Source organism: Maniola hyperantus, chromosome 28 (assembly GCF_902806685.2).
Source record: "Maniola hyperantus chromosome 28, iAphHyp1.2, whole genome shotgun sequence".
NCBI lineage: Eukaryota > Metazoa > Arthropoda > Insecta > Lepidoptera > Nymphalidae > Maniola > Maniola hyperantus.
Genome location: NC_048563.1, coordinates 1,295,953 through 1,309,461, shown reverse-complemented (window position 1 = coordinate 1,309,461; position 13,509 = coordinate 1,295,953). Strand labels below are relative to the sequence as shown.

Sequence of the window (13,509 nt, the reverse complement as noted above, 5' to 3'; positions counted from 1 at the left end):
AACTAGCAGTAGACGTCTATCGGTTGATGATGATGATGATCATAAAAGAATTGCAGCAGCCCTGAATGAATACTGTGAAAATATGTTTGCACAATTGATATAATAATATGTTATTGCCATGGAAATTTTAATATTAATTTTAAGTTTGTTATTGACTTCTTTTGTTCTAATTGAGTATATAAAGGGGATGCAGCGAGCGGTATTCATTACACTACTGAAAGCGACTACAAGTTTCAACATGAAGTCGGCAACCATCCTCCTAGTTGCTGTGGTAAGAAATCATTTTTTTTTTGTTTTTTTGTTTTTGTTTTTTTAGCGTTCCTTACTTCAAATAGAAAAAGGAACCTCAACTTTCGAAGTGAGTGACTATATCAAGTGGGGTATCATATGAAAGGTCTTCACTTGTACATTCTAAAACAGATTTTTATTTATTTTTATGCATCATAGTTTTTGAATTATCGTGCAAAATGTCGAAAAAATACGACTAGTACGGAACCCTCATTGCGCGAGCCTGACTCGCACTTGGCCGGTTTTTTTGCATGGGTACAGTTAAGGACCTGGAGAGTGACATAGGCTACTTTTATCCAGGGAAATCAAATAGTTCCCATGGGATTTTGAAAACCTAAATCCACGCGGACGTAGTCGCGGGCATCAGCTAGTAAAAAATAAATAAATAAATACTCAATCGGTTATCAGGTCAGGGTCCATAATTCTTAGCATCACTTTGTTTCTATCTGTCTGTCTGTCTGTCAAGAAACCTACAGGGTACTTCCCGTTGACCTAGAATCATGAAATTTGGCAGGTAGTTAGGTCTTATATAGCACACGTAAAGAAAAAATCCATAAACCGTGAATTGTTTCATCACACAAAAAAAACCGGCCAAGTGCGAGTCAGGCTCGCGCACCGAGGGTTCCGTACTCCCTCCGTAAGGGGGGAATTTCCCAAATTGAATTATACAGATTTTTATTATTTAAAGCTGTAACAAACCATCCGACCGCGCGGCCGCCGAATGCTTTCCCACTCGCACACTACTAACTGCACTGTTCTACAAACACGTCATCGAGTAGCCGCCTACGCAAGAAGCGGGGATCCGCGAGTATAAAAGAGCGCGCCCGCCAGTCCGAAAATCTAACTCTTTACGACCGCCCCATTCCCTGGCAAACTAATACCAAGTACTTGGGTGTAACCTTTGATGACAAGATGAGCTTCGCCGCGCACATTCGTAGAGTCCGCAAGAACGCAGCGTATGTGCTCTCCCGTCTTTACCCCATGATTTGCGCAAAGAGCAAAATGTCACTTCGACACAAAGTCACGCTATACAAAACGTGCATCCGCCCAATAATGTCTTATGCCTGTGTTGCATTTGCACACCTGCCGCCCTCCTCTCTCAAACCTCTCCAAGTCCTACAGAATAAGTTTATGCGTACGGCCACTGGCTCCCCGTGGTACATGCGCAACGTGGACCTCCACAGAGACCTCCAACTCCCGACAATAGCTCATTACTTTAAACAGCTTTCCAAAAATTATTTTGAGAAAGCCATTAGACACCCCAACCCCCTAATAGTTGAGGCAGCGACTTACACCCCTGACCGAAACGACCCCCCAGATAAAAGACGCCCTAAGCACGTCCTTAATGACCCCGACGATCAAATCATGACCGACAATGCACCCTATCTCGTAGGGCTACACAATTCAACCTCATCACAGCGTCTTCGCCGGCGAAGACGAGGTCCCCGATTTCTAACGTCACCCGGACGTGGGCTCACGCCACGGCCTCGGGGGCGTACGGACTAACCAACAAAACCGACAACTCCACCCATCCCAACGTCATCCTAAGCCGAGGTCCGAGCCTCACAGGAGGCGCCCTTAGGAGGACGTTGCCCCCCGACCTCTCGAATTATTTCTTCGAGCCCTAGGGCTCACCCCCAGGCGGAGCTTCGCGCTCGCCAACCCCCCCGGTGACGCTGTAGCGGCCAATAGGGCCTACGCAGCATAGTCAATCCGAAACAACACACACAAAAAAAGTCCGAAAATCATTCCGAGCTTAGCGGCCGGTCTTAGAGCGATAGCCACGCAGTCCTCTAAGACCGGTATGGTTAAGGAGTGCGGTAGCTACCTGCAGCCCACTCTGACAACCAGTTGAGGTTACGAACGCGATAGCCACGCAGTCCGTTCTTCCACCTCCAGCTTAGGATCCGATTTTGTCGTGTACGTTTATTTGTTAACTATTATGTAAGGGAAGAATATAGATTTACTACTCATCCTCGAGTTTTACTTCTACCGCCCCTTATAATTGGCGCCCAACGTGGGGCCCAACGAAAACAACACCCCTTATAAAGCTAATAACCTAAATGTCGATTTTCACGTTTCCCTTAGGATGGAATTTTTCAAAACCGTTTCTTAGCTGATACCTACGCTACGTCCTAGAAAGAACCTACCTTCCAAATTTCAAGTTTGTAGGCTTTACAGTTTCTGAGATTTCGTGATTAGTCAGTCAGTCAGTGAGTGGTATTTCTCTTTTATATATTTAGAATATTATAGTATGTACCTATTTAATTAGAGTGTATGTTTATTTTAACTCTATATATAGCTGCATTGCGACTTACAGTTCTATAAGTTCTTAAGTATGGGTTACCTGGAAGATATCACTGTAGTGATAAGGTCGCCCTTTGTTTTTTTTAGTGTATCCTGTATTTCTTACTGTCTGTAATTTTGTTTACAATAAAGTTGTTTATTATTATTATGATATACCTACTCTCACGGCCGTGTACACGATAAATACATATGAAAACCATCATTTTTATTATTATTAAAAATTGTGTAAATAATTATATGTATTTGAATTTGTCGTGTTCCAGGCGGTGTCCACCACCCTGTTCCTGGAATGTTCCACCACCCCGTTCCCGGAATGTCCCACCGCTGCTGCGGATTCTAAATCATGTAAGGAGACCGTGACAATAGTTGAACCCGTAAAAAAATTCCTCATTGAAGCTCTTAAACACAGTCAAAGGACTAAACTTCGCTGTATAAAAATTACTGACGACGCTTCACCGAAGGCTAAAGGTGATGTCAAAGAAAGGCTAAATAGAGCAGGTATCTGGTCGAAAGGTCTGCTAGCCTTTTGCACGCAATTCGAGCTAGATCTGAATGACGCGTTTAACAGTGGCTGTGTGAAAGAGATAAAAAAATGCTCAGATAAACTTTCCGAAAAAATTGTAGTAACAGAACCCGAATATATACAATGGATCGAAGATCTTAAAGTTGCGCCTAAAGATGTCCGAGAAGGATTCGAAAGGGAAATGAAAACCAGTCTTGATAATGCCGTCATAATAGATATAGTACTTAAAGCAGTTATGGCTGGTGTGTATAATAAACCTGCTGAGGATTCAACAACATGTAAAGACACCGTTACCTTTGACGATTCTGTAATAAAATACCTCGATGAATCTTTGGAACATAGTAAAAGGGCTAAACTTCGCTGTATAAAAGTTATTGACGATGCTATACCCACAGCTGAAGGTGTTGTCAAAGAGACGCTAAATGGTGCGGGTGACTGGGCGGAAGGTGTACTAGCCTGGTGCATGCAATTTAAACAAAATATGGATGACGCGTTAAGAAGTGGCTGTATCAAACGAATCGCAAAATGCTCGGATGATCTTTTCCAAGCTCTTGCAGTAAAAGTACCAGAATTTGAACAATGGATCGAAGCTCTTAAATGTGCGCCCGAATGTGTCCAAGAAGGTTTCAAAAAGGAAATGCAAACCAACATTGATAATGACGTCATAATAAATGAAGAACTTAAACGATTGGTGGCTTGTGTATGATACTTCAGTCGCTTAGCTCATTCATCCTTCTTTGAAGATAAAAAATACAACCGCAGACGAGCGAACATTGAGGATTTCCATAGACAATTTTCTGTGAACTGCGGTAGTTATTTATCTTCAAAGTAAGATTACAAAAAATATATAATTAGATTTACCAGCCATCTACTCTCACGAAACGTTTTTGTTCCACGTTTCTGATACGAACCGCTAACGTTTTGGACTTTGGGACGCCCTTCCGGCGTCCGTGTTTTTTGCCACGTATAACTTAGGTGCCTTCAAGGCAAGAGTAAATAGGCATCTTCTAAGCAAGCGCTCTCCAACTTAGACCTCATCATTGCTTTCTTTCTTTCATCGCGTGACTGTCGCCAAGCGCAAAAAGAACCGGCGGCTTACGCACAAAAAAACGCTTCTAATAAAATCGACGAATAATCAACTTCCGTTGATCAGATCCGATTTTTGAACGGGAAGTATTATAAAGATTGAGTGAACTCGCGCCAAAGAAAACGAAAATAAACTTAGAGTGTCTATATCATTTTCTTTTTGATATTGCTAAAAAAGGACGGAAAATGAATTTTCAATTTGGACTCTAATTTTTAGTGCACTGTCTCACGACTGGCATTCTTCTTGTGTCACACTGTGACTCAAGAGGATTTTTTGCCCCATTGTGTCAGCGTGACTCGATGAGAACAACTCCCTAAAGTCACGAGGTTTGACAGTTCTAAATTAAATTAGGTTAGTCTGTCCTTTTTTATTACATTGATTAAAAAAGATAAGAATACTCTAAAATTCAGTTGTGCTCAGAACCAACGTAAAATGGAACATCGCCGTCTCATCGTCTCAATCGAATAAAATCGAGAGTCTGCGTTAGCTGAAGCCTATTCCTCGTTATATATATTATTATATTTTTCAGTACTTTACGTCTTTCAATAAATATTTCACATAGAATTTTGTTTTGTTAACATTTTGTTAATATCTATTAAGTTGTCATATATTAATCATGTCACTGCATTTTAAATGTCTACTTACACTGAAAAATATTGGAAGAGTACATAAATTATAATATATTGCAAAATTTAATTTGTTTTATTTAACACTATCTTATCCCTACGACTTCGTCCGCGTGGAGTACACAAATTCTAAACCCCAATTTAGGGGATAAATTTTTATAAATCCTTTCTTATGTCTCAGCTATCTGCATGCCAAATTTCAGCCCGATCCGTCTACTGGTTTGAGCTGTGCGTTGATAGATCAGTCCGTCAGTTAGTCAGTCAGCTTTTCTTGTTATGTCCGTTACTTCATCCGCGTGGACTAGACTAATTTCAAGCCCCTTAGGATTTTAGAAAAAGCTCATATCTAAGCTTGCGTTAGAAAGATTCGACGGATAATCTGACTGACTGACACTGACGTGGAAACTGCAAAAATCGTGTACTTTGCCTATTTTCTCAGAAGGTGTCATGTCTTACGGAATCTTGATATGGGGTAAAGCGGCAGATATTGGAAAAATCGTACTACAAAAACACCGGTCAAGTGCGAGTTTGACTTCAGCGTCGCAACCCGCAAAGCAAAGTAATTATTCTTATAAAATGAAAAAAAAAAAAAAACTATGTCGGTTTTGGTAACTCTGGTTCTGCTACGGATGTCTTCATTTCTGATTAAATTATGTAAGGATTAAGGAGTTGGGATCCGAAGTTCAATGATGTAGATTAGGCTTGCTACCTACCTACCTAAAATAATATTACATCATTCGCCGTTCCTGAATCATTATAGTTTAAGAGTGCTGTACACTACATCATCAGGTTTGAGGAGTTGGGACTTGGAGTCCAAGCATGAAGTCGTTGCTTGGTACCTACAAAAAAAATTCTTTATGAACACTTCCTGAACCTAGTAAACATATCTTAGAGATAGCGATGTTTGTTAAAACTAACATGCATCTTTTCATAACTGCAAGGGAGGTATTTCCGCGCGGAACTAGAAATAGGGAAAGGCTGATGTTAAACGAGGCGCCCAGGACAGCCACGTATCTAAAGAATTGTAGTGCCATGTGTGTAAAAATCTATAATGCAATTCCTAAATCTGTAACTGCACTACCTTTAAACAAATTCAAAAATGCATTAAATCTTTGCAACAGTGGACGAATATTGGCTGATATATCCCATCGAACTGTAGGTTAATACCTATCTGTCAGTTGTTTGTCTTCGACAAACAAGATAGACGGACCCGGTCGTGACCACGACTCATACAACTGAGTCGAACTATCGGCACACAAAAATCATCGAATTAAGTAGCATCAAGACCGGGAGCCGCAGCAAAAACAGCTGAAAACGGCAAGCGGCGCAAGTATGCCTCTCTTATAGAGAGTTACATTTTTGTGCCGTTTGCCGTGGAGACCCTGGGGCCATGGAGTCTTAGTGCTAAAAATTTTTTACGAGACATTTCACCGCGATTAATAGCCTCAACTGGTGACAGAAGGGCTGGCTCATTTTTTGCGCAGCGGATCAGCCTGGCTGTCCAGCGCGGAAATGCAGTCAGTATTCTTGGCACCATTCCACGCGGTCATGATTTATATAGTAATTAGATAAGGCTAGCTTTAAGTTTTATTGTATTAAAAAAAATAAAAAAAAATCGTGGTATGTAGTCCTGTTATCTACAACATTATAATGAACTAGCTGATCCCCGCGGCTTCGCCCGCGTGGATTTAGGTTTTTAAAAATCCCGTGGAAACTTTTGATTTTCCAGGATAAAAAGTAGCCTATCCATAGTAGCCCAGAGATGCAAGGATGCAGTACCAAATTTCGTACAAACATGAAAATGCATGGTTCTTTAAAAATCCCGTGGGATCACCACGATTTAAGAATGCAATTCCTTACAGCATCAGGGCTGAGGAGTTGGGTCCTCGAGTTCAAAAAGTCTGTACTTGGTAAGTACCTTCAATATCAATTTATAACCGACAGTTTCTAAATCCCATCGGTCTTGGTGGCCAGGTCCCCTGCAGCAGCGGGATTGAGGAGTTGGAATCTAATTTTTTTATGGGACAAATGTCACAAAGTTTCTCTATCGATTAAAAACACCGGCCAAGTGCGAGTTAGGCTCGCACACTGAGGGTTCCGTACTACAGTCGTATTTTTTCGACATTTTGCACGATAATTCAAAAACTATGATGCATAAAAATAAATAAAAATCTGTTTAAGAATGCACAAGTAAAGCCCTTTCATAACATACCCCACTTGGTATAGTTATCTTACTTCGAATATTGAAAATACTAATTATTAGTTCATGCCAACAATTTAATTTTTTGTGTGTGATCTAACCCTAAATTCACAGTTTACACATTTTTCCCCTAAAGCCAGCTATAAGATCCACCTACTTGCCAAATTTCATGATTGTAGGTCAACGGGAAGTACCCTGTAGGTTTCTTGACAGACAGACTGACTCGCGGGACGGGACCACGACCCGTGCAATTGGGTTGAAATATCGACAAATAAAAACAAAAATTAATCGTGGTATGTGCCCGTTATATACAATAAAATATACCGTAATTTTTATTTATTTATTTCGTGTAGGACATAATTCAATTTTTTTTACAAAGATGTCTTTTACAATAATTATACTCCTTATAAATAATTCACATTTATATTATGCTAGTTTACAAAATATGATCTTGCCAAAGGAGTGCTTAGACACTCATACTCAGATACCTTGTGTTACGAGTGTCGTCGCCGTCCTCCGTACCTTGTTACATAATATTATATTGCATTAACAAATTCTAAATAATATCTGTCCCGGCTGTACTCACGTGTTTAGTCGACGTTAGCCCGACTAGTTTCAAACCCATACGGGGTCCTTTTTCAAGGGAGTCCGTTCGCGCACGTGCCAACAACAAATTGCAATTAACAAATTGTATACTAATCAAAAATTTAAAAAATAATAAATGTTTTCGATTGATAATTTATAATTGTTATAAAGTAATCAATTACCAATTCCAGTATTTAATCTTAATTACAATAGGATGGCAAATAAACTAATGTGGCACAAAATGCAGTCTGCTAGGTTAGGGTTGACACTTCGGGGCGCCAAGGTCACCTAAATACCTATCTACCTATTATCTATTAATTATTAAAATAAAATAAATAAATAACTATAATATCTAATGCGTGTGGCCGCCATTTTAGGGACGTCAGCACTAGACTGAAGTTTCGAGGTATAAGTCCCGCAAATTGCGATTGTGCTGGAACCATGTCTCATTAACATCGAAATGACGTCATTTTGACGTCAGCCGAAATAAAAATATACCATCAGCTCGAAAGTTCAGTCTAGTGCTGACGTCACTAAAATGGCGGTCACGCGCATTAGCAATTTGCGGGGCTTATATATTTTTACTTAAATATACGTCAAATAACGTCATTTCGATGTTAATGAGACATGGTTTCAGTGCAATAGCAATTTGCGGGAATTATATGACCAAACGTAGTACACAATACAAAATACAAAAACAAAGAAAAAGGTCACATATTACTTACGAATCGCTAAGATGTAGGAATGCCCTACTGGCGTCCGTGTTTCCTGCCACGTATAACTTGAATACCTTGAAGGCAAGAGTGAATAGACATCATCTAGGCAAGCGCGCTCCAACCTAGACCTCATCATTGCTTTGTTTCTCAATGACCTGGAGAGTGACATAGGCTACTTTTTATCCCGGAAAATTAAAGAGTTCTCACGAGATTTTTAAAAACCTAATTCCACGCGGACAAAGTCGCGGGCATCACCTAGTAAAAAATATGTCAATCAACTGCCTTCGGCGGTTCCCATTAGATTACAACATGGGGTTATTCAAGGGGTGGACCAACAAATTCCTGAAAGCCTGGCAACGAATTCCTGATTCCTCTGGTACTGCAAATGTAATCGGTATCGACCATAATCACTTAACATCAGGTGACACGCCTGCTCGTTTGCTCGCCATTTTTATAAAAAAAAGCTTGGACCGAGCTCTACTTTTGCTCAAAGACAATGCCGTGTGGACTGTGAAGGTGCCTATAAGAGACCTATGTCCAGCCGTGTACTTCTATCGGATGATGATGATGATAAAAAAAATGCAACAGCCCTGAAAAAAAAACTGCAAAAATATGCTTACATAATTGATAATGGTGTTATTGACATGAAAATTTTAATATTAATTGAATAATTTACTATTAATTAATTAGTTTACTATTGACTTCTTTTGTTCTAATCGAGTATAAAAAGTGTAAGCAGCGAGAGGTATTCATTACACTACTGAAAGTGACTACAACTTTCAACATGAAGTCTGCAACCATCCTTCTAGTTGCTGTGGTAAGAAATCAATTTTTGTTTTTGTTTTTTAGCGTACCTTACTTTAAAAAGAAAAAGGAACTTATAGGATCACTTTGTTGTCTATCCGTCTGCCAAGAAAACCTTTGGGTCATACTTCCCGTTGACCTAGAATCACGAAATTTGGCAGGTAGATAGGTCTTATAGCACACGTAAAGAAAAAAAATCATACACCGTGAAATTGTTGTTTCATCAGACAAAAAAAAAGTAAAATGTGTTCATGAACCAGTAATAAGTATTTACAACTATAAAAGTAAGATCCAGTGGGGTAGGATCAAGATAATACCAAGTGGGGTATCTTATGAAAGGGCTTTATCTGTACATTTTAAAACAGATTTTTATTTATTTTTATGCATACCGAATAGTTTTTATTTATCCAAAAAATACGATTGTAGTACGGACTACGGATCCCTCGGTGCGCGAATCTGACTCGCACTTGGCTGGTTTTTTCTATTACAAGTTAGCCCTTGTCTGCGATCTCACCTGGTGGTAAGTGATGATGCAGTCTAAGATGGAAGCGGGCTAACTTGGAAGGCAAATGACAATTTAATTAAAGGGTTTCGACCCCTGATTGGTTTCTACGCGGCATCGCACCGGAACGCTGAATCGCTTGGCGGCACGGGTTTACCGGTAGGGATGGTAACTAGCCACGGCCGACGTCTCCCACCAGACCAGACCAGAGAAAATTTAGAAATAATAAATTCCCAAATTTCCCCTGCTAGGAATCGAACCCGGGACCTCTCACTTATAAGACAGCGCTCACCACTGCGCCAGGTCTCGTCCGAAGGAAAAGAGGAACCCTTAGGCTAAGGCCACATTACAAAGAACCTCGCTTATTGCTAGACTTAGAGTCAAGCTGCTCGCTTAGTGACCTGCGGCTCCAGACCAATTGGGTATTTTCCTACTTTTGATTTTGATATATATTTATTTATTATAAACTAGGATAAAAATGATGACGTACGCTGAAAAAAATATTAAAATCCAACAAAGATTTACAAAGTTACAGGCATTTTAATTTTGCAGTAGGATGGTTTTCTATCCCTTTCTTGCAAAACGAAAATTAGTATGAAACAGCACGAATCTACTATGGCATTAGTAAGGTGTGACGTCAAAATGCTATATCGCTATCTCTGTCTAATCAGAAATATTTAAATGCTCATAATTTTTTTGTTATTTGATCGATTTAATTAGTTTTTTCAGTTTACGTTACTATTTTTATCCTAGTCCATACTAATATTATAAATACGAAAGTGTGTCTGTCTGTCTGTCTGCTAGCTTTTCACGGCTCAACCGTTCAACCGATTTTGACGAAATTTGGTACAGAGGTAGCTTGCAACCCGGGGAAGGACATAGGCTTTACTACATTACATACTTTTTATCCCGGAAAATTTAAGATTTTTGGAATTCCCACAGGAATTTTAAAAACCTAAATCCACGCGTACGAAGTCGCGGGCATCAGCTAGTTTATAATAAAGTAATAAAAAAATTGGAGTCAAATACCCAATTGACTTTGTATTATATTTGAATTTGACTTGTTCCAGGCGGTGTCCACCACCATGTTCCTGGAATGTTCCACCGCTGCTGTGGATTCTACAACATGTAAGGACACCTTATCATTAGTTGAATTCGTAAAAGAATTTCTCGATGAATCTCTTGAATATAGTCAAATAGTTAAACTTCGCGCTATAAAAATTATTGACGATGCTTTACTGAGGGCTAAAGGTCACCTCAAAGAGACGCTAATTGAAATAAGTATCTTTTTGAAGGATTTGCTAGCCTTTTGCACGCAACTAAGGGAAGATGTGAATGCCGCGTTAGAGAGTGGCTGTATCAAAGATATAGCAAAAGTCTCAGCTGAACTTTCTGAAGAGATTGCATTGAAAGTACCCGAACTTATACAATTGATTGAAGCTCTTGAAATTGCGCCTAAATATGTCCGAGAAGGATTCGAAAGGGAAATGAAGACCAACCTTGCTAATGACGTTTTAGTAGATGAAATACTTAAAGCAGTTTTGGCTGGTGTATATAATGAAACTGCTGTGGATTCAAAAACATGTAAGGACACCGTTACATTTGAAGAATCCGTAAAAAAATACCTCGATGAATCTATGGGACATAGTCAAAGGGCTAAACTTCGCGCTATAAAAATTATTGACGATGCTTTACTCATAGCTAAAGGTGATGTCAAAGAAACGCTAAATGAAGCAAGTATCTGGTTGAAGGATTTGCTAGCCTTTTGCATGCAATTAGAGGAAGATATGAAGGCCGCGTTAAAGAGTGGCTGCATCAACGATCTCGCAAAAGTCACAGCTGATTTTTCCGAAGCTCTTGCAGTAAAAGAACCCGAACTTCAACAATGGATCGAAGCTCTTAAATGTGCGCCCAAAGATGTCCAAGAAGGATTCGAAAGGGAAATGAAAACCACCCTTGATAATGACGTCTTAATAGTTACAGAACTTAAAAGGTTGTTGGCTTGTGTCGATTAGTTCATCATTCATCCTTCTTTGAAGATAAAATAACACATACGCGTACTAGAGAACATTGGCTATGAAAGGATTTCCATAGTCAATTTTCTGTAGACTGCAGTAGTTATTTATCTTCAAAGTAAGATTACAAAAAATATATAATTAGATTTACCAGCCATCTACTCTCACGAAACGTTTTTGTTCCATGTTTCTGATACGAACAAGATTGAGTGAACTCGCGCCAAAGAAGACGACAATAAATTTAGAGTGTCTCCGTCATTTTCTTTTTAATATTGCTAAAAAAGGACGGAAAATGAATTTTCAATTTAGAATTTTTGGTGTACTGTCTCACGACTGGCATTCAGTGTGTCACACTGTGACTCAAGAGGATTTTTTGCCCCATTGTGCCAACGTGACTCGATGAGAACAACCCCCTAAAGTCACGAGGTTTGACAGTTCTAAATTAAATTAGGTTAGTCTGTCCTTTTTTTATCACACTGTTTAAAAAAAGATAAGAATACTCTAAAATTCAGTTGCGCTCAGAATCAACGTAGAATGGAACATCGCCGTCTCATTGTCTCAATCGAATAAAATCGAGAGTCTGCGTTAGCTGAAGCCTATTCCTCGTTATATATAATATTATTATATTTTTCAGTACTTTCCGTCTTTCAATAATTATTTCACATAGAATTTTATTTTGTTAACAATTTTGTTGTTATTTTGAATTGTTAATATTAAATTGTCATATATTAATCATGTCACTGCATTTTAAATGTCTACTTACATTTTAAAATATTGGAAGAGTAAATAAATTACAATATATTGCAAAATTTTATTTGTTTTATTTAACACTAGCTTATGCTCGCGACTTCGTCCGCGTGGACAACACAAATTTCAAACCCCCTTAGGGGTTGAATTTTCAAAAACCCTTTCTTAGCGGATGCCTGCGTCATTATAGCTATATTCCAAATTATAATATGCCAAATTTCAGCCCGATCCGTCCAATAGTTTGAGCTGTGCGTTGATAGATCAGTCAATCAGTCAGTCACCTTTTACTTTAATATATTTAGACTATCTTATTCCTGTGACTTCGTCCGCGTGGAGTACGCAAACCCCTATTTTACCTCCTTAGGCTTTAGAATGACATTTCGGATTTGTAGAGCGTTGTCTCTGTCACTCATACCTATGTGACGTTTTGTCGGTTTCAACGACAGAGACAATGATTTCAAGCTTATTTCGTGGTTTAACGGCATATTTTAATGTAGATAACGGGTACACACCACGATTAATTTGATGTTTTAATCGTGGTATGTATCAGTTATCTACATTAATATAGGACAGAGACAATGCTCTACAAATCAGTTATCTCCTTCTAAAGGTCGATGTACTGTTACTTGTATTAAATAAAACAAATGCAATTTCACAATGTAGGGAATTTATTTAAGTTTTCTAGCAATTTTTATTAGGAGTATAATACCATTGAGCACAAAATAAAAAAAAAACTAAATATAGAACAATTTCTATTTTTTTTTTTTAATAGATATAGCGAGCAAACGAGCAGGCGGGTCACCTGATGTGAAGTGATTACCGCCGCCCATGAACATTTGCAGCACCAGAGGAGCCGCCGATGCGTTGCCGGCCTTTTAGGAATTTGTTGGTCCGCCGCTTGAATAACCCCATGTTATAATCTAGTGGGAACACCGCCGATGGGAGTTGGTTGCTTCTTGCTTGGACTTCTTGATCGTTTCGTTTGTGTGTGACAATAAAGAACGAATCCATGTATCTATTCCTCTCTTATTTACTGTTGTATTTTTATTTATATATATATACCTATGTATTTACTTTATTTAATTAGTACACCCCTTCCGCTTTCTTTA

The 13,509-nt window shown here is 38.9% G+C and overlaps 1 protein-coding gene across 1 annotated transcript; it reads left to right on the top strand.

Moving 5' to 3' along the window:
- Positions 1–226: 226 nt before the first annotated feature.
- Positions 227–4,838, top strand: LOC138404450 (uncharacterized). The gene is made up of 2 exons (XM_069508424.1): positions 227–271; positions 2,859–4,838. Exons 1-2 carry the CDS (start codon positions 239–241, stop codon positions 3,822–3,824), a joined length of 999 nt encoding a protein of 332 aa, XP_069364525.1. The 5' UTR covers positions 227–238; the 3' UTR covers positions 3,825–4,838.
- The last annotated feature ends 8,671 nt before the right edge of the window (positions 4,839–13,509 follow it).